This window comes from Sinocyclocheilus anshuiensis, unplaced genomic scaffold (genome assembly GCF_001515605.1).
Source record: "Sinocyclocheilus anshuiensis isolate Anshui unplaced genomic scaffold, SAMN03320099.WGS_v1.1 scaffold4653, whole genome shotgun sequence".
Taxonomy (NCBI): Eukaryota; Metazoa; Chordata; class Actinopteri; order Cypriniformes; family Cyprinidae; genus Sinocyclocheilus; species Sinocyclocheilus anshuiensis.
In genome coordinates this window covers 28,495-48,076 of record NW_015537128.1, presented here as the reverse complement: position 1 = coordinate 48,076, position 19,582 = coordinate 28,495, and the positions used below count along the sequence as shown (strand labels likewise).

Below are 19,582 nucleotides of genomic sequence, written 5' to 3'. Positions count from 1 at the left end.
GGAAAGAGGTCAAACCAGCCAGCGGAAGAAGCTCGTTCCCGGTTCCAAAAATTAAAAAAAATGTGCCAGTGCGGTCAGTGGGAGTCAATCCCGATGACCGTGGTGACGAGACACACCTCCCCGACGTCTAACCCCGCCCCCTGGCCAATCAGAAGACAGCGAGGCGGCACGGCTCAGCCACGCCCACAGAATTCGGGCAGGGATGGGCGGTGGCCATCGTGAAATCATTATCTAAAATAAAAATCTATTTATCTAAGAAAATACTCGTGTAAACCCACCCACCCACAAAACCCTTTAAAATGCATTCTCCAATAGTTAGGCCACTGTTCGGGTAGCTAAGATCAGCTTTGATGGCTAAATATGATCTTGTGTACAGACCGTCATCAAGCTTCTCAAAGCTACACTTCTCAGATAGCGAGTGGTGACGTTTAATGAACTTGGATATAGTGCTATAAGTTATTCTTCTTTATACTGTTTATATATCTGTGCTAATTACATCGCAGGTAAAACGAATCATTCCTATTAATAAGGAATTTGTTGTCCTATACTGTTGCTGAAAGGCCACAGAGACAAGAGAGAAGCGCTGGTCACGTGACCAGCCTCACATTCATTCTCTTCTTCCTTTCGTTGGCGTCTGTGTATTACTTTCGTCAAAGGAGCTCAATTCATTCTCCGCAATATTTTGAGGGAGAAATCGCTTTTTTGTTAGCTTTGTGTCTTGTTTGGCCTTTCGAATCGGGTTCTAGGATAGTGAGGTCAATAGGATTGTCTCTGTCCTGTCCCTACATTCTACTGTCAGATGAGAGAGAGGAGGCGTCAGCTAAGCCGGAGCTCCTCTGTCACAGGTGGCTGTTCTGGTTTCTTCAGGGGATTCGGGGGGTGGTGAGGGATGGGGAGACTGCAAACGGATCCTCCCGTTCCCCCCCTCTTACACCATGTTGTGATGGTTGTTCCTGTCTATGATGTCAGAAGAGGGGAGGAGCTCTTTCTTGATTGGCGAGGGAGGTGGAGTGGCAGTCTTGGCTTTGGGTTTGAAGAGGTCCGATACATAAAAGGCCTAGAAGAAGAGAGAGAGAGAGAGAGAGAGAGAAAGAGAGAGAGAGAGAGAGAGAGAGAGAGAGAGAAAAAAAATAAAGATATTAGATTATTTGAGAACCAAACTCTTTCCAGGATGCAAATCACAGTACCCACAGAATATGATTGTAGTACATAAAAAGGGTTGAACAAGAACTGGCTTGTTTTAAAATCATGAATTTAAACCAGTTGCCACAAACCACAGGAAACTGAATTAAAATTTTTGGACGGATAGTCGAATGAATTGCAACAGCTGGGAAATGAAGTTTTCTTCTATTCTTGTCGATAAAATTGTATGTGTTTATGAAGAAAGAGTTTTTTTCAAGTTATAAATTTATATTACTATCACTATTTAAAAGTTTGGGGTTGATAAGATTTCTTAATCTGTTTGAGAGAAGTCTGTTATGCTCACCAAGACTGTTTTTATTTGATTAAAAACAGTAAAATAAAGTAATAAAATAAATTGTAAACATATTGTACACATGTTTTCTATTTTAAGAAATTATATAACAAACTTTTTTAGGAAGACATTTTTATAACAAATGTAAAATGTCTCTCTGTCACTTTTGATTAATGTGTCTTTGGTGAAAACAGTAATTTCTTACAAAAAAAAAGAAAAAGAAAACTTACTGAGCCCAAACTTTTGAAATGTATATTAATTAAAAACATGAACAAACATATTACTTATTCATATCAATTACAATTTTTAGATATTAGCATTTTAATAGATAATAGTAAAGGTCTATATGACCTTTAAACTTCAATAATTTAAAAAAATGTTTTTACTAGTGCTGTCAAACGATTAATCGCATACAAAATAAAAGTTTGTTTGCATAATATGTGTGTTCTGTTTATATTTATTATGTATATATAAATACACACACATACAGTATATATTTCGAAAATATTTACATGTATTTACATGTCTATTTATATTCACATAATTTATATTATAAATAAATATATTTAATATATCAACAAAAATTTTCTGAAATATATACATGCATGTATACATAATAAATATACACAGTACACACATATATTATGTAAACAAAAACTTTTATTTTGGATGCGATTAATCGCGATTAATCGTTTGACCGCACTAGTTTTTACACTTTCAAACAAGTCTTTTTGAAAGTGAATCTTTTTATTCCCCACAATTTTTTTAAATTTCAATTCATTTTAATTTCACTTCATTAAACTGAATTTCTAATTGCAATTGTAGACCGCATTTGCTACGCCAATTAAAACAATTAAAATTCAAGAATTTTAGCCGTATAATTTCAGTTCAATTCAGTCATGGAAATCCCAATTATAACCATTAAAACTTCCTTAAAACACCCCAACAGGGCATGAGCAACTGCAAGAGTCACTAACAAATTATTCAAACACATATTTCAGAAGCATTTTTGGATGTTCGACTAACCACAAATGAGTAATATGGCCTCTGAAATGTCAGATGATATAAAGGCTGGCAATCCATCGTCTGTGACATACGGATGTGTATGAGGTCACACGCTGATAAGAGCGACCAACTTACACCACACGCCTTAAAAAACATTGAGTCAGTAGTAAAGATAGAGGAAACCCCTCACTTCTTTTGTTTCGGTCTTCGACTGCGAGGCAGTGAGGTCAGTATTAATGGTCTCACTTGGCGTGGGAAGAACTTTGTTGTCAAGGAAAGATGCCCGACAACCCTCTCATTACGTCCTAATGACATCACTGGCAAAACAGGAAACCGGGGAGGGGAAGAGAGGAAGTGTGCCCTTGGCATTAGACTAGGCATGCACCCAACGGATTTACAAAGAGCTGAAAATATACAAGTCTGAGTCACGGGCCTTTCATGCCAAAGACGGGATGCTTTCATGGGAATAGGAGAGACCTACGGGATATTTAGCCGTCTACACACCATGAATGTTACTGAAGCATGCAGAACAGCTGAGCTGGACGGCAGCGGCGTGGAATCACCGATTCCAGAAAGCCTGCCAATGCGTAAACGCACACTATTTATGAGTGTGTCAAGAGTATGGGGCCAGTGTGACAGGAAAAGTGGTCAGTGTTTGGGGTAGCAAACAGCTAAATTGTCCTGACACGGTTCAGGAGCTGCTGTCATCCGGAGCGGCGTACTGCCCTTGGGCGATGCCAAGGGGGAAGAAAAAGTGCACAGAGATTTGTACACAGAGTTAAAAAAGGGATTCCCTTTGGTTATGTGAGTGACAGGCTTGAGCAAGTAAGCTGCGACTATCAACAGGTTTGTAAGTGTGTGTGTGGAAAGAGATAGAAAGTGAACAGAAAGCCTTCGAGAGGCCATCAGAGTTCTGGAATCATCTTTCCAGCAGCTGTTTCTTGCATATCCTCAGTGAAAGACGTGCTCACATACAAAGAGAGCTTTATCCAAATGTTACAGCGGATTATAGGGCCTCCTGTGACCATCTTCTGCCTATATGAGTGAAAGTACGCCAGAAAGATCATGACATTTCCAGAGTGACCTTTACATTGCGCTGGAATGACATCAGGAAACTGGATGTAGAACTTTTGCTTGCTTGCGATTATGAAGGATTTCATTATAAGAGCAAGTATGGTCCTTTGACAAGGCCAAACAATATATTGCTTCATAATTTAAATACTTATTTTTGTTAAAAATATTGATTGAAATGCATTTGTACTATATTTCTTTAAAATAAATGCCACTTGGTTTGATACTGATATACAAATAATGCATATTTGTATATATAATGCTTACAATTTTTTTTACATATTTTAGAGGGGAAAAAAACTATAAATATGCTATAATAAAAACTGTAAGTTACCTTATGGTGAGAAATTGTAAAGAGTTTAACGTCACATTATGTGTAATTTTACAAATTTATGGTTTCTGCAAGTAAAAACTGAATTACGGTATAATTTGCAGTGAAAAACAATAAACGGACATTCTCAGAGTGATACATAACATATGATTTTATTTTATATAAATGTTTCTTCACATTTTTATTATAATTTATGTACATTAGGGTGTTCAGTGGCTTTTACCGCCTTTATTATCGTGTTGGATTTAAGTACATTTTAAGATTACAAAAAAGCAGATTTGATAGTTCAGATTGGTATATTAACATTATATCACTTAATGAACGACACTGTTGTTATAAGTTATAAAATATACAGGTACCAATGTGAATTCCTGTAATAATGATCACATTGTTACTGTATTTTTAATGCAGAATTTCTGGCAAGCACAGCTGCTTTTTTTGCCATAAATGTATGAGCTTTAAAATTTATACGCTTTAATATTTCCTGGAAATTCACTCAATATTTGAAAAGAATTGTGTTTTACACTGATAGGGCTGACGCAAGACAGAGCGTCTGATAATTGGAAAATGTCTCCATATCTGGAATGTGTGTAATTATGTGTTATCACATATGCCATCAGCTGCAAGCCTGCATTCACCCGTACTGTCCAGCATGACTTACAATAGGCTTCTTGATGCACTACAACCTCTGACCTGTAATCACAGGCTGCCAATGAACCTGTGTCAGGGGGTGAGTGCTTCCTGTGTCACAGCCCTCGGTCTGAAAGTATTCTTCCACTGCAAACTCGCTCCATTGTGTTCGAATGCCCAGTCAGCACCAGGAAGCTGTTTTGCGTGTTTGTCTAAGCCTGTGTGTGCTGACCTTATTGTGGTTCCACTAACTGGGGGAAGAATTAAGATGCACCTTTACAGTCTGTTACTGCAGCATATTCTATTCTTATGTACAATTCTTCCACCAAAATAAACATGAATTTCATTTTACATGATAATTTTACACCATCCCTCGGAGAGCTACAATTGAGTAAATAAGCAAGACTGAAAAATATATAGTGGTTTTGCTACTGTACCTTTAAGACTACTACAGTGGAGATCAAAATTAGAGAACAACATTAGTGTTAATCTGGCACGTCATGCTAATTTCCTTAATTATCTGAAAAACCCTATTTAACTGGCAGCCAGTAACTTTCCATTTTTTCACTGGCTTTGCAAGATGGTGAGCCGTTCTAAAGGGACTAAAACCCTCCGACAGCAGATTGTCCAGATGAAGGCCAATAGCAGCCACAGCAAGAGAAGTTGGTTGTTCCAAATCTGTGATTTCTAGAATATTCCATCTTTACAATGTCACGTACTCATTCAAGTCCCCCAAAAAGACTGGTCGTCCACGAAAGACTAATGCATGAGAGAACAGGATAACGTGGAGAATCTCAATGGGAAATCGGTTCAACACTGCAGCTGGAATTGCTTGCCAGTTCAGCACTGAACAGTGTAAGGATCACTTTAGTTATCACGTTAATGATGAGAGCAAGTTTAATTTATTTGGGTCTGATAGGAAACATTTTGTTTTGCGTCAAACTGAGGAAAGACTGATGCCCAAGTGCATAAAGAATCAGTGAAAGGTGGAGGAGCTGAGTCATTCAAGTCCCCCAAAAAGGCTGGTCGTCCACGTAAGACAAATGCACAAGAAGACAGGATAATGCGGAGACTCTTAATGGGGAATCGGTTCAACACTGCAGCTGGAATTGCTTGCCAGTTCAGCACTGAACAGTGTAAGGATCACTTTAGTTATCACGTTAATGATGAGAGCAAGTTTAATTTATTTGGGTCTGATAGGAAACATTTTGTTTTGCGTCAAACTGAGGAAAGACTGATGCCCAAGTGCATAAAGAATCAGTGAAAGGTGGAGGAGCTGAGGAGCCACAATGAGTCCGGGTGGATTTATAATCTGCAATCTTGGAATGCTGCCTTAGAATTTGGACAAAAGTTTTTTCGAAAGAAGCTTCTTTTTGTAATAGTCTTTACTGTATGTTGGGACCATGTGTGATGGCTAAACATTCTTTCTAGGTAGTGAGCATACTATCTTCTCGTTTTCTGACTCTCTTTCTCTGTGTGATTGTGTGTCATGAACAAATACCCAGAGAGCATCTCGCCTCTGGTTGTGGACAGCTCCAGGATTTATCGTGTGTGTGTGTGTATGTGTGTTTGTATGTGAGAGGGTGAGTGACCTCGATTTTGGAGGTATTCTAGCCTGTTCCGGGTTATCTTCAGCCAGGTTCGTGTTATAGCACTCATCCACACAAACATAACACAAGCCGTGCTTTCATCCAGTAATCGTTGCTCTCCAAACAACCACAATGTCCCCCTTCAACATTCGTTCGGTATCTTACAAGCCCCACACACTAAAAGCAGCTCACTGGTCAATCGATAAAGATCTTATCAGTAAAACCTATCCACAGCAGCTTCTCTGTGAGAATGAACCATGAGGTACAGTAAATCACCAAGGGATTCAGTCGTTCTCTTCAAACTGGAGATTCAGACTGATGAATTAGCCAGACATAAAGCGTAAACTGTTGGGACTGTATTGGACAGGTGATGAGCAGTGCCTGGTTTTCTCCACACATACCGCTTAGAATTAAGGCCAAAAAGTTCTATCTTGGTCTCATCTAAATCTAAACATTTTTAGATTGGAGAGAGATCTTTGTGTTTTTTGACCAAAGATAAAAGAAAAAGATCAAAATGTTTTCTAAGACACATTCTCTTTAAATTGTAACATACGTGAAAACACCAAGGCATCAAGTTGCCTAATGTACTATTTTAGTCTCCATCTCTGTATTATATTGTATTAAAGTGGTTTGACATCATCTTAGGGCAAACTAACTGGGGTCCACTAACTGCTCCACCCAGCACTGTCTCATACACATTCCCTTAATCAGACAGGAAATGACACCAAACAATGCGTCACCATCCAACAACTGTGCCAAAGCATCAAAAGATCAACATAATGTATACTTATTTTGGATCCCAGAGCTGGGAGGGCACACTAACTCCATCTAAACTCATCTCAAATGAACCTCACTGAACTTCTGCCACTTTTCACTGATGGCTTTATGGACTTGGGATTCAACTGAACTGTGAACAGGTTCATAGACGATATGTCTGGGTGTGTGCACATGTGTGGTCTTCCATTGGTTTGGGCGTGCCTGATCCTAAAAGTGCCAAACACAGCACATGATTATGTGTGAGAGTGTGTTGCTTATGTTATGCATGTGTCTTAAATGGTAGTTTCAGGCACTGAGCCACATCGGCATAATAATTGTGGAGACCAAGTTGTGTTTTGGCTGCTTCGCTCTCCAGCGTAACATTAGTAAAGTTTAATAACACCGTTAAAATTTCCTTTCTTCTTACACACAACCACTCTATTTTCGGTTTAAGACGGCCTCCATTAGCATAGCTACATAGAGAGTGCTGTGGCAGCCAATGGAAAAAAAAGAGTCAAGCTCAGGCCTGACATATGGAAGGGAGTGATAGGATATCGGGACAACCATCTTTCCACCCAAGCCAGACCAGAAGCACTTAGCAATGGGCCGTTATCGCTGGAGGAACTGGAGTCCGGAATATTGAACATGACCCTCTGTGCACCTGAGGAACGGTGGGATACTGTTGTGGTGTGAGAACTCGAGAGGTGCTGTGGATAGAGAAAGAGAGAGTGGGAAGAGGAAAAGGCTGTTTGAGAGCTGGCCTCCAGCTGTTTCCACCCTTGTCTAGTCCTGCAGGAAACACCTCTGCAACTGAGCCTTACAAGCAGCCAACCTCTCACACTCTCCATCCATGTCAGCAGCTTAGAAAGTGGGCCGTGTTTGATGACATGAACAAACAGCTCATGCCAACTCTCCAACAGGAAGGACCGGAGGATGTGGCCGCAGTCAACAGTCCAGAAAAGACAAAGAAGGAAAATGCGGTTTCTGAAGTCTGAATCTCAAGGGTTCTTTTAGACATTTAGACATCAGAATTTAAACATATGCTAGGCTGCCTGACTTCAGCAATCGTAACGTTGTAGTGAATCTTGCCAAAATTTCTGATACAAACCAGGCCTGAGTACAAGGAATTGAATGTAAGACTTTAGGAGCCTCCTTTTGAGATTGAACGAAACTGACGGCCTAGTTAACATTGTGCTGCTCAACGTTTTAAGTTTCCCTTGCATGATACATAAGCAGACTGACATTAATTGCTGTTCTGAGATCAGTTCTCTGTGGGCATCTCAGTCTAACAGCGCCATGTGAACTGATCCTCTTTAATATGGAACATGCAGTAAGTCTGTAATCAGCTTTTGCAATACGGCTAAAACTCACCAAGACCTGTAATATTCCACGGTTTCTTTGAAGCCAGCCAGTTGGACACCGACCCAGAGCACTTACAACCTTTAAACGTCTTTAAACACAACCCCCTTAAGCAGAAATCAGCACCTACAGCCAAGCTTAGAAGAATTGCTGCACCTCCAAACCATGAACTGTCGGAGACTACTTGCTGAGAAGTTTGGATAAGTTGCACTGCCACCTATGGTTCGAAAACAATGCTTGATGTATGGGGACATAACTTTTCTTTTAAAGACACGTACCTTGCATTACCTCTATAGGCTCCATCTGAGCTTTGGTCATTAGAGCTACTTTAATTGGACCTCTAAAGCGTTCACAGATGGGGAGCGGAACAGATTCCAAATGTAGGCTTGTTAAAAACAAGTACATGGGCGCCTTGATCTGTAGTGAAAAGGATCTAATTTCTGCTCTCTCTTATTTGTACTTATCTGCTATTTTCTGGTTTTTCACACTGGGGAGAAACTTCTCCAGTTGTCAAAGACTAGTTCCTACACCTTGAACTTGAGGGGCTCAAAAACAGTCAAGACCATTAGCAGTGGATGGATAATTTGAGTAAAACAAGATTGTTTCACTAAAAATGTCCTTGATAAATGAGGTTATTAAAGGGTTGGCAAAAGCTTAAACTGCTCTTGGAAAAATTGAAATGCCAATAAATAAAGACAAGAGCCAACTGAAAACTAAACCACACAGGGTTCAGCATATTCAAGGATTGGAGATTAAATGTTTTGAAGGTTCATGATATCAGTAGAGAGATGTTTGGCGAACATCTGTGTACCATAAAAAGTGTGGCGCTGTCACAGCTAATTAGAGGGAAGAAAGACACTGCTAGGACATTCTGGGAATTGTAATGTTGAGAAACACAACTCAATATCCCAATTTCAACACTAACAATTTAAATATTTGTCTTTCAGATGTTGTAGATGGGGTGATATCTGGGGGAAGAGGTCTTGGTCTCCTGCCTCCCCCTAACAAATGGACCTCAAATCTTTGCACCGTCCCCTTACGATGCAGATAAACAGATAAATCTCTGTTTCTCAAATGAATAATTAACATTGTCATTTCTCCTAAAGAGAAAATGCTCTCTCTTTGTACATTCAGTTCCCCTCGACTCAATTTTCCCAAACACAATCCAACTGAATGAAGCTTTGCTTACTGCAGGGAAAGTCTGGCACCAACAAAAGTGACATGTGCTACAATTACGAAGTGTAAAATTCCTTTTTCCACAACCCTCCCCCTCCTCTTTTCATTTGAGAGTCTGTAATGGTGCAATTGAGGCAATATGCTCTGCATTAGCAAGAAAAAGTTTATGCTTCACTCTGATGGATGAGCAATTTTGTGGATAGGGGTGAAAAAGAGAGAGGGCGAGGTCTGGGGAATGTTGTGGTCTGGTTCCAGATATTCAGATCCCCTTCCGACCTCAAACTCCGGATGGCCTTCTGTCTTCACTTTATTCAAAAGACACGAGATAAAGTCTGTTCTTAATGGTTCTTTTGACAAGTTATCTGATAAATCTGCCTCTAGTTGAGCTCAAACATACTCATGGACTATAACAAACAGAAAAAGTAAAACATTTTCATGTTTTAAAGTGAAGAGTGGGAAACAGGAAAACATATGCTATATTGTCAAACTTGTTTGGGTTGTTAATTGCCAGCATATTTATGAAAGTAATGTTTAATTAGTTTTTCTTGTGTTAACACTGTTGAGAAAATGTTTGTTAACCAATATAAAAAAATCCAGATGTTGTGATGACAACCAGATCAAGGCCAATGGTTATTAAATGTTGTAAAGTACAAAATTTCCAGATTGGTTTACATTCCAACCAATAAAAACTAATTCAAGATTGACTCCACAATGGCCTCTTGACTCCTTAAAGATACTAAACTATATTTAAAGAAATATGAAATGGATAGAAATACAAAGATGTACTTACTATGCAGTAGGCCACCAGGGCTCCTTGGGCAAAGCCAGCTAAAACATCAGTGGGGTGGTGCTTGTGATCAGAAACACGTGATAACCCAGTGTAGAAGGCCATCATTAGCAAGGTGAACTGCATGAGTGGCCTCAGCAGACGGGCTCCTCGCCACGTGAACCGAGACTGCAGGTAGAACTAAAGAAAAAGAGATGGAAAGCAATTTAACCAATGGGAACATCTGTACAACTTATGTTTTTATTACATAACAGCTGAGATAATACAATAAGTTAGGGTTAGGGTTAGAGAAATTAGATAGAAAACAAAGGAAGGTGGAGAAAAAAATATGTGGGAGAGAATGTGGAGGGTGGAGCTGAGACTGAAAAACTGAGAACTCAAAGTAGCACCGGACAGGACTGAAAAAAAGGTCTCTCTTTCTCTAGCCACCTAAATCCAAGGACCCCTTGTAGAGTTTGCTTTCTGGGAACAGGAAGACTCGTTAGGGTAAGAAAACAAATGATTGAGAGTTACAAAGACAAGGGGAGGATGGGGGTCAGGAGGACAAACTGTTGACGACGCTCCGGCAGCCCATCAGTCCTGAAACCCTTCAAATTGGGTCAGTTAAGGACCCTGTACTCATCACCCTCCCTTAATCATCCATCACCACCCGAGAAGGAAAACTTCCATTAAGTTTGAAACCACAGCAGACAACAGAACACACCCTTACACATAGACACTAACTGATAAACACTCATGCACAAACTCAGATGATCTGTTAGACAAAATAAACAATAACCATCTTGAGCTTTGAGCTCCAAACGAAGGTGTGTACAAGGTCATGTCTGCTTTCCTGAACAGCTCTCTCCTTGCTCCGAAGGCATTGTGTGCGTAGAGGAAGGAATCCCTCCCTGAGGATGTTTGGGAGTTGGAGTTTCCTTGCTGGATGAAGTTCTTAGATGATGCCAGGATGGGTGTGCCTGCACAAGCAGACTGACAGCTCTTTGAGTCTTCGCAAATTCGATTTTGATGAGTTCTCTGCAGTCAGGTAATGCCGTTTGGATTTCTGGAGTATTTAACTATGCAGAAGATTAGCATTACTGCTACATGCGTCAAATATGCTCAAATATGCCAAAGACTGAAGATAATTGAGGCCTCCTCAATCATTTTCAATTGCTCTTATCTCATAAAAACATTCCCTCAGAACGGAAGGATGGTACAGTGATAAGCATCTAAGGGTGTTTATGTGCGTTTGTGCCTCAAACCGATTGGAATCAACATATGGCCTGCTGTCTCATTATTTCAATTTACATTGTGGCCCAAAGCAGGAAGTCTTTAAAATATGCTGAAACAAAACAACTTCAGCCATTTTTGCCTGAATCAGCAATCGTTTCTTCCTCTCATGCTACTGTATATGAGCTGTTGGGTTTACAGCTGGCTGAAGAGAAGAGTTAGATGTCATAGATGACTGACTGAAATGGAGATACTTGCTTGATTATATGGCTAAAGTTCATCTGAGGCAGAAGATAAATAAATAAATTCATACTCATGCTCATTTTGATCCAGCTTGGCCTCAATGTTGGCAGTAAAGAGAGAATTTCTAACCAAGCATCTGTAGCTATTTCAACCACAGACTTTCATACGCTTGGCATTCCTATACCGACAAAAAGTTCCTGTGGAGAACTTAGAAACAAACGTGTCAATAATATATTTGATCAGGCCATGTGAATGCAATGGAATGTTCTTCAACCGCAGATCTGTGGTTTATGGAGACAAAGGTCTGTTCGCTTATTTCTGAATGCAAACTAAATTACAAAAGTGAATCAATAAATTAGGATTGTTAAAATTAAAAACAGAATAAGCAATCCCTGAGGTTTTCCCTTCCTCTTTTTTTATGTTCTTGTTTTGTTATTGCATTTTAAGATTTTTCTCTGACGTCACAGATGACAAACTGAGAACAAAATAATTTTGTTTACTGTTCGAATTATTTATGAAGGCTTCCAGTGTTTTCCAACCTTCCAACCTAACAAATAATAGAAAATAGAGGAAATAGCAGATTGGTCCTCCAAAATTAAAGAGTTGAGCCTTAGAGCCAACAGTGACATTCTCATGCTCTCTTTCGCACCAACTGTGAATGTTGCGCAATGCAGCACAACAAGTGAAATGCTATTGTCATTTCACTTTAAAAATCAACAAGTGGCCATAACACAAACAAGACAACCAGGGCCTCTGGATAGCATCCATAATAAGCTCATTTACACACGCGGGAGTGGTAGAAAAGAACAATGAATTCAGCATTTTTCTAAGTTCTCGAAAGCATTTTCTACTTTTTTGAATCAGGACTTGTGGCACCCCTAAATCTTTTCTACACTAAAACTGCAAAGAGAGAGTTCTGATATATGTTGGACTGTTAGAGGTCATGGAAGGGTGACAGCCGACACACAGGGAGTCCCGCTGACACTGATCTCTTTAGCTGTAAGCCAGCATGTCTGAGTCTGGAGATGTAGAGATGAGTTCTGTGACTTCTCCAAACTCTTAAAGTGGCTCTGTTCCTCAGGGCGAGAGTGGGGTCCTCTCCACACGTAGGCATCCAAGAGCTGATAAGAACAGCAGAGCCTGAGGACCCTCAGGGCTCAGATACAGTCCATCAAATCTGCCTCTTAGCATCTTGCTATCAGAGCTCAGATAAGCACAGACGTTGTGGGATGTATATGGCTCTCTCATCTCTGTGCTTTGTGAGGTGGTGGCAGCAGGAATGGCAGACGTGTGGTCTTAGATTCTCCAGCGACATGCGAACTCAAAACACAAACACATACACACCCCCTGTGCCCACATGAGAAGTAACACACACCTTTGTGCAGATAACATACTCTGTCCCGCTGACAGTCTCCATCCAGTTCCTCCCCGCAAGCGATCTGGGTGGTACCATCAGATCTGATTGAGGTATCAAATGGGACAATGGAAAAGATCCTAGTGGGCTATTGAAGGATTAGTGTTCAAAAATTAATTTACTCACACTCATGTTGTTAAAAAAAAATCAATTTCCATGGATAAAACAATTCTGAAGACTGTGCTAGTCATTCTTTTCAAAAGTTTAAAAAAGGATTCAAATGCACTACAAAAGAGTCATGAAAGTGGTTCATATGCCTTGTACAAGTTATAAACCTCACTGATTCTTTTAGTGGCTCAAACATGACTGTGTCGCACGCAAAAACAAACCATATAGGATTTGCCATATATGATGTGCTCTATGTATGTGCATTTAATTTTTATATGTGAATAAAAGCCTAAATTGAATCTGTTCATCATATAAAGTGATCATCTTCAAAGGACTTGAATTAAACCACTCGATTCATATAAACTCATGTCTCTGAATTGTGTCAGTTATGGTGGAATGGACTTCACTGGAGGTAAAGAAATCTATCAGATTTCATTAAAAAATGCCTTCATTTTTATTTCAAAGATAAACAAAAGTCTTATGTTGGAACGACATGAGGGTGAGTTAATTTTTGGGTGAACTATGCCTTTATGTATTCATACCAAATCAGCCATGTTCGTGAATGAATCATTCAGATATTTTGTGAATTAAGATTCATTAAGATCTGGCTGTAAAAATATGTATTCATGAATTGAACAATGCTACTTTTCACATAAAGTTTAATGAGCATACCAAGAGAACTAGGCTAGAAGTCAAGTTTTTTTAAGCCAAAAACCAACTTTAATTTTAAACTGAAATGTATTGTATCACTTCAAACTACTTGGAATCTAGTATCTGAGTCATATGGACCCCATTTGATACTTTTTATGGGCTTTTGCATCCTTTTTAAGATTGAAAGATTCAGTCCTAGTTCATTGCATGGAAAAGAGTGACCAGTACAGTCATCAAGCTTTTTTCCTTTTGTGTTCTCTAAAAGAAAGTCATACAGGTTTGGAATAATATGCCCAGCAATTGACTTCTTCAGGTCATATAAACAGCCACAAAATGGCATGTTTAGTCCAACTTGGTAAGGGAAAAAGAAAAAGCAAGAGAGATGTGGTATAATAAATCGTGTCATCTTAACAAAAAAGGTGAGTGTGAGGAAAACTATACTTATTTTGCAATATTTTGGAAGGAAAGGCACTGTGCGTGGTTTTGTGGGTCATTCTGAAGTGTATTTGCACTTGAATCTTGCCAGTTCTGGTAGAAAACAGTCAAACTTCACCGCTAAAGTCTTTTCTACCCTGACCTCAGGTCCAAAAATATTACTGCAAAGCCAACGCAGCCTCGCCACATGTTAATGACCACAACATACAGAGAAATAAGCCTGAAAACAAGCAGGTAGAAGATTTGCCTGTGAGTGGTTTGTGCTTGTTTCTACTCTGCCCATGGTCTCATATCATTCACTGCCTGTTCTCTGGTCACTACAGCTAACTAGAGCATCTTGTGTCACCATGCGGTTTGAGAGGCGCAGTGACGCAGCAGCCAAACCAGAAGTCATTGGACTATGGAGTGTGGAGGTCATTGAGAGGCTAGGAAATGCCCAGTTTGCTGTCCACAAAATGCCCACATACACTCGCTCTCCAGAACAAACTGATATGCTGTTCCAACTCAATAAGCACATGAGGTTGAGCTGCATGGATACTGTGGTTCAACTAAGACCCTTGAATACACCATTCAACTGCATAAATGTACAGTGTACTAGCAGTCACTCTAGGGGGCAGAGCTCAACTTATTACATTTAGGTATCTTAACCTGAATTTGATCTCAATATCTGGGGAACAACATATATACAGTGGGTACGGAAAGTAAATGAAATTTATGTTGAAATAAGGATTTTTTAAAATTAATATAGTACCTAATAAATATATATATATACAGTATATTATATATATTATATATATATATTTATATTTATATATATATATATCATTTTAAATTACTCATTATAATATAAAAATATAAAAAATATAAAAATGATAATTTTATGCATTTTTTTCACACATTACGACAACATGCAATTATAGCAGTTATTGTTTCTGAATGTTTTTAATGTGAAGTTTCATGATAAGTAATATTATTTTAATTGAAAATATAATTAAACATTGACCTAATGAAAAAGAAGTCAAAAAGAAAAGAAGTCACTGGTGAAAGTTTTACTATTTGTTTTCAATTTGGTAGAGCACCTTAAAAATGCAAATCTTAAAACTTAAAAAAAAAAAAAAAATAGTAAAAAAAAAATCGTGCAGACTTCATGGGAATTCATCTTGGTTTCTATGTAACCACTATGATTTTTACAAGGAACATCAAAAAAGTGAGATACATTTATTAATACGTGTCACTGACGAAACAGGTGTGGGTTCTGTTTTGAGGTACTGTGCCAGAATGATTCATTCGCAAATTTGGTGAGAACAAAGGCTGTCTACTTTTGACCTAGGTTACGTTTGTGCAAATAAAAGGGGATCACAAGACTGGTGTGAGCTCTCATTATGACTTCAGCGTCTGACCCATGAAGCATGACAGCTGCTAGACTGAGATAATTACAGGGAGTGAGACCGGGAACGGTAACGCTCCAGTCAGTAAGACTGTTTCGCTCGATCGCTCTACTCAGAGAGCACTTTCCTCCACTTGTTTTTCAGATTTATTCAGGTCTGTAATTCTGTTTATCATGCTTTGTGCTTAGATATCTCAGAGCGTTCTCTCTTGGCCTCTCGTTTTTAACTTTGAAGGCCAAGAACAGATGGTAAAATAATCTTAAGATAGTCAACCTGTATCTTAACATAATAGTCTTGTTCACATGTTCACATTTTATAATGGATTTTGACTACACTTTGGCTTCAGGTGTGAGAAATCTGGCCAGGGTTTCTGATAAAATCTGAACAATTTGCCCCTCAGAGACACAGAGACAAATCCAGGCTTTCAAATCAAGATGATAATTCAGACTGCAGTGACCGAAGTTATAAAGAAGGTTTCTGGAAGAACTCAAGCTTTTTAGAATCCTGTTTTCCTCAATGCTTGCTTTACTCCATTAATAATAATAATGTGTAACACTGGCTGACATCTCTCCTGCCTTGTGGCTAATCACTATGGTTTAAAATACAGCAGGTCTATGTGTAAAAACTGATTGTTTTAGTCACAAAACACTCAACAGAACCTGCCATGGGTCTGGTTCTTAACATACTGCTTCCTCTTGTATAGGAAGTGTTCAGGTCAGTGTTTCGGGTGTCAGGCCCAGCTGTCAAAGTCACATATTAATTTAATGGCTGTTTTGAGAGCATTAGAACCAAACTTGCATGAGTTTATGAACAGGTTTGTGGCCTCAAAAGCACATATTCTCTATCACCCTCCTAACTTTCTCAAATAATATCTCAAAACGCTGAGAATGAACATCTGGCCACCTCTATTAGCAGAGCGGCTCTATCTGAAAGAGTGAAAGGTGGAGGGGCCCATGGAGATGCTGATGAGTTAGATGCAGAAAGAAAGGATTTGAATAAAAGGAGGGAGGAGTGGAGGGCCGTGCATGTGAAAGGGAAAAAGTTTGAAGCCTTTGAAAGAGGCTTTATATACAGTGAGGGACTCCAGGAGGCTGAGCGAAATCTGCCTTTGTGTGTATGTAAAGCTATATTGGGGATTCCGCATAATTAGTGTGGAAAAAGTATGTGACCCGTTCAAAAAGAGAATAGAAATAAAGCATAAGGAATGAGGGAGAAATGAAGGACAACTTCAGAGAGAAGGGAAGTCTATACAGCTGCACAAATAAAAACAGGTGGAGTGTGTCCATCCGGGAGATGAACAAGGAAAATAAGAGTGACCCACATTTCAGAGACCCACAGAAGAGGATGAAAGGGTGATAGAGGGTCCCTGTTTCATACTAGACATAACAGTCATGAATGAACATCTCTTTACTAAAATAATAGAACTGTGACAGGGTGAGAGCACTACACAGTGTATGTACTTACTGCCAGATACAGCATGGTGTACATCGAAAATGAAGCATGTCCAGAAAAGAAGGATTTCCTGTAGGGAGAAAAAAAGAACATTTAATCAACAATGTGTTTTATTATTAAACACATTAAAACATTTAAATGTATTTATTTAAGTTTCTATGGAAATATATATATATATATATATATATCTTTGTTTATTATATTAATATTTAGAACTCATGCGTCGCAGTACTCTCATGAATGCACAGCGAAGACTGACACGGAAGAGAATAGCTGGATAAAGTTGAATAATTATTTTTTGTTTTCTTTGCGCACAAAAAGTATTCTCGTAGATTCATAAAATTAATGTTGAAACACTGATGTCACATGGCCTATTTTAATGATATCCTTACTACATTTCTGGGCCTTGAATGTGGTAGTTGTGTTGCTATCTATGGCGGGTCAGAAAGCTCTCGGATTTCATTCATCAAGAATATCTTAATTTGTGTTCTGAAGATGAATGAAGGACTTATGGATTTGGACGAGGGTGAGTAATTAATGACAGAATTTTCCTTTTTGGGTGAACTATCCCTTTAATATTTTAATGTTGAAAACAGTTATGATTAATATTTTTGTCAAAACTGTGACATTTTATTATCCCATGTGCAAGTGAGTGTTGAATATCTCACCTGGCTTCTTGTACTTTGCTGGAATCTCCAAGACATGTGTATTGAGTAATATATCCCAGAGAGCAGTTGACGGTAGAGTAGTCAGGCTTACAAACGTCTAGGAAGTGCGGCCTCATCCGTCCAACCGAGACCTTGGCGATGTCTGTGAATGATTGGCTGACGGCGCAGCCAAAGATGAACACGCCCACTTGTCTGTAAAGGGCGGAGACATATGGATTTCCCACGAACGATTTGGAGCCCTGGTTCAGGTAATGGATCCTGTAGCATTCGCCAATCACAATCTAGAAAAACGATTCATTTGCAATGAAAAAAAAAAAACAAATCACTGATCGCTGAGATTAATATTACATACAGGCTCTGTTCCAAAACCTAGTGAAATTCTAAGACAACGTCACGAAAAAGCCAATTATAAATGCATTGTGCAAAGATTAATGGAAAAAGATGGTAAATGAGCCGAGATGTTGATTATGAATAAACATATTTCATCAATACTGAAAAGTATCAGTTAAATTGTTCAGTGTCATTAAAAATCACTTCACACAATATATGTATTTTTCAATGCTGTTAGCTTAGCAACATGCTAACAATAAACACTAAACCAATTTGTGTGATGCTCAGCACTGCTGCCTACATAGTTTTCCAAATCGCGCACTTATTAGGTTCAATGATGTTTAGGATGCCTATGTATGCAGCTGCCCATATAGGCACTAGAAATCGAGGCAGCTCACTAGGTTTTGGAACAGAGCTCAATATCATTAGGATCATAAAGTGATGGTGAATTTGTGAAGTCATACCACAAACATTAATGTGTCATTGTATAATATCACAAGTTCAGTGATTTCAGATTTCAGTGGTCAGGTCATGGGCATGCAGGGTGGAGTTAGACAAACATGCAAATGAAGTACCAGTTAGGAAAGCACATTAATCAAAAAAAAAAAAAACAAGAAGAAATGAGTGAAAGAAATGAGAGAAAACGAGTAACTTGAGTTATGACTGAGCATGGCCTGCCCATTGCTGGTGATATTTTAATGATATGGAACATATTATGTTTCTAAGCGTTATGGCTTTCATTTGAGCAGTTAGAGCATGGGATTTTAAAATGGAGGTCTGCACCATTTGAAACCAGTAGGGCGTTAATTTAAAAAAGAGGCATGGGTTATGAAGTACATAAACCATGCCTTAATGAGATATTTACTATCTCTCACTCTCCTTTTTCTTTTCTCTCTTCAAACTGTAGAGGAACACTGTTGTGGTGGTAGTGAAGAGTGGGACTGCTTTCCCTGAGGCCTAACCAAACTAGGGCTGGAGACACTGCTAATTAACTACAGCTGTGTGAGGGGTGCCAACACACACACACAGACACACATATACATATATATGCACACACAGTCCTTATTTTAATCAGGAGAATTGCTGAGCATGGGAACATGTCTACTCCAGACAGTGAGGCATGCATGTCTCCATATGGGATCTCCATGGAGTCATGGTTTAGTGTCGTGCCAGTTTACAGGGGCTTTTACTGCAAGACCACTTCCCTCATCTCCACCACTTTATTCCACAAGGGGATCGCCTGGCATGTTGAAGTTTTGTTTTCAGACATTGTTTTTGAGTTTCACAAGAGCTAAAAGTAATCGGGTTTGATGTTGCATTCTTTCTGATTTTTCGTCAAACATGTGTCCTCCAGGTGATTGGGTTCATTTGTAAGAGGTTGACCTTTTGGCAGCTGTCACAAAGGCTGTGAATGTCTACTAATTCAACACCTCAGCAGCTGTGGGGCGGTTTAATCTCTTATCCAGATTTATCTGCACTCAAATTTAATTTTGCGAGGCTTTT

General features: G+C 39.0%; 1 protein-coding gene across 1 annotated transcript in view; it reads right to left on the bottom strand.

Moving 5' to 3' along the window:
- Window positions 1-6: 6 nt before the first annotated feature.
- LOC107657212 (phospholipid phosphatase 3-like) overlaps window positions 7-19,582 on the bottom strand; it is a 43,015-nt gene continuing 23,439 nt past the window's right edge. Inside the window, exons 3-6 of the mRNA XM_016445240.1 lie at window positions 17,750-18,030; window positions 17,094-17,151; window positions 10,182-10,358; window positions 7-1,057 (exon numbers count right to left, since the gene is read on the bottom strand). Of these exons, the coding sequence (XP_016300726.1) occupies window positions 929-1,057; window positions 10,182-10,358; window positions 17,094-17,151; window positions 17,750-18,030 (645 nt within the window). The 3' untranslated portion in view covers window positions 7-928. The remainder of the gene's footprint in view (window positions 1,058-10,181; window positions 10,359-17,093; window positions 17,152-17,749; window positions 18,031-19,582) is intronic.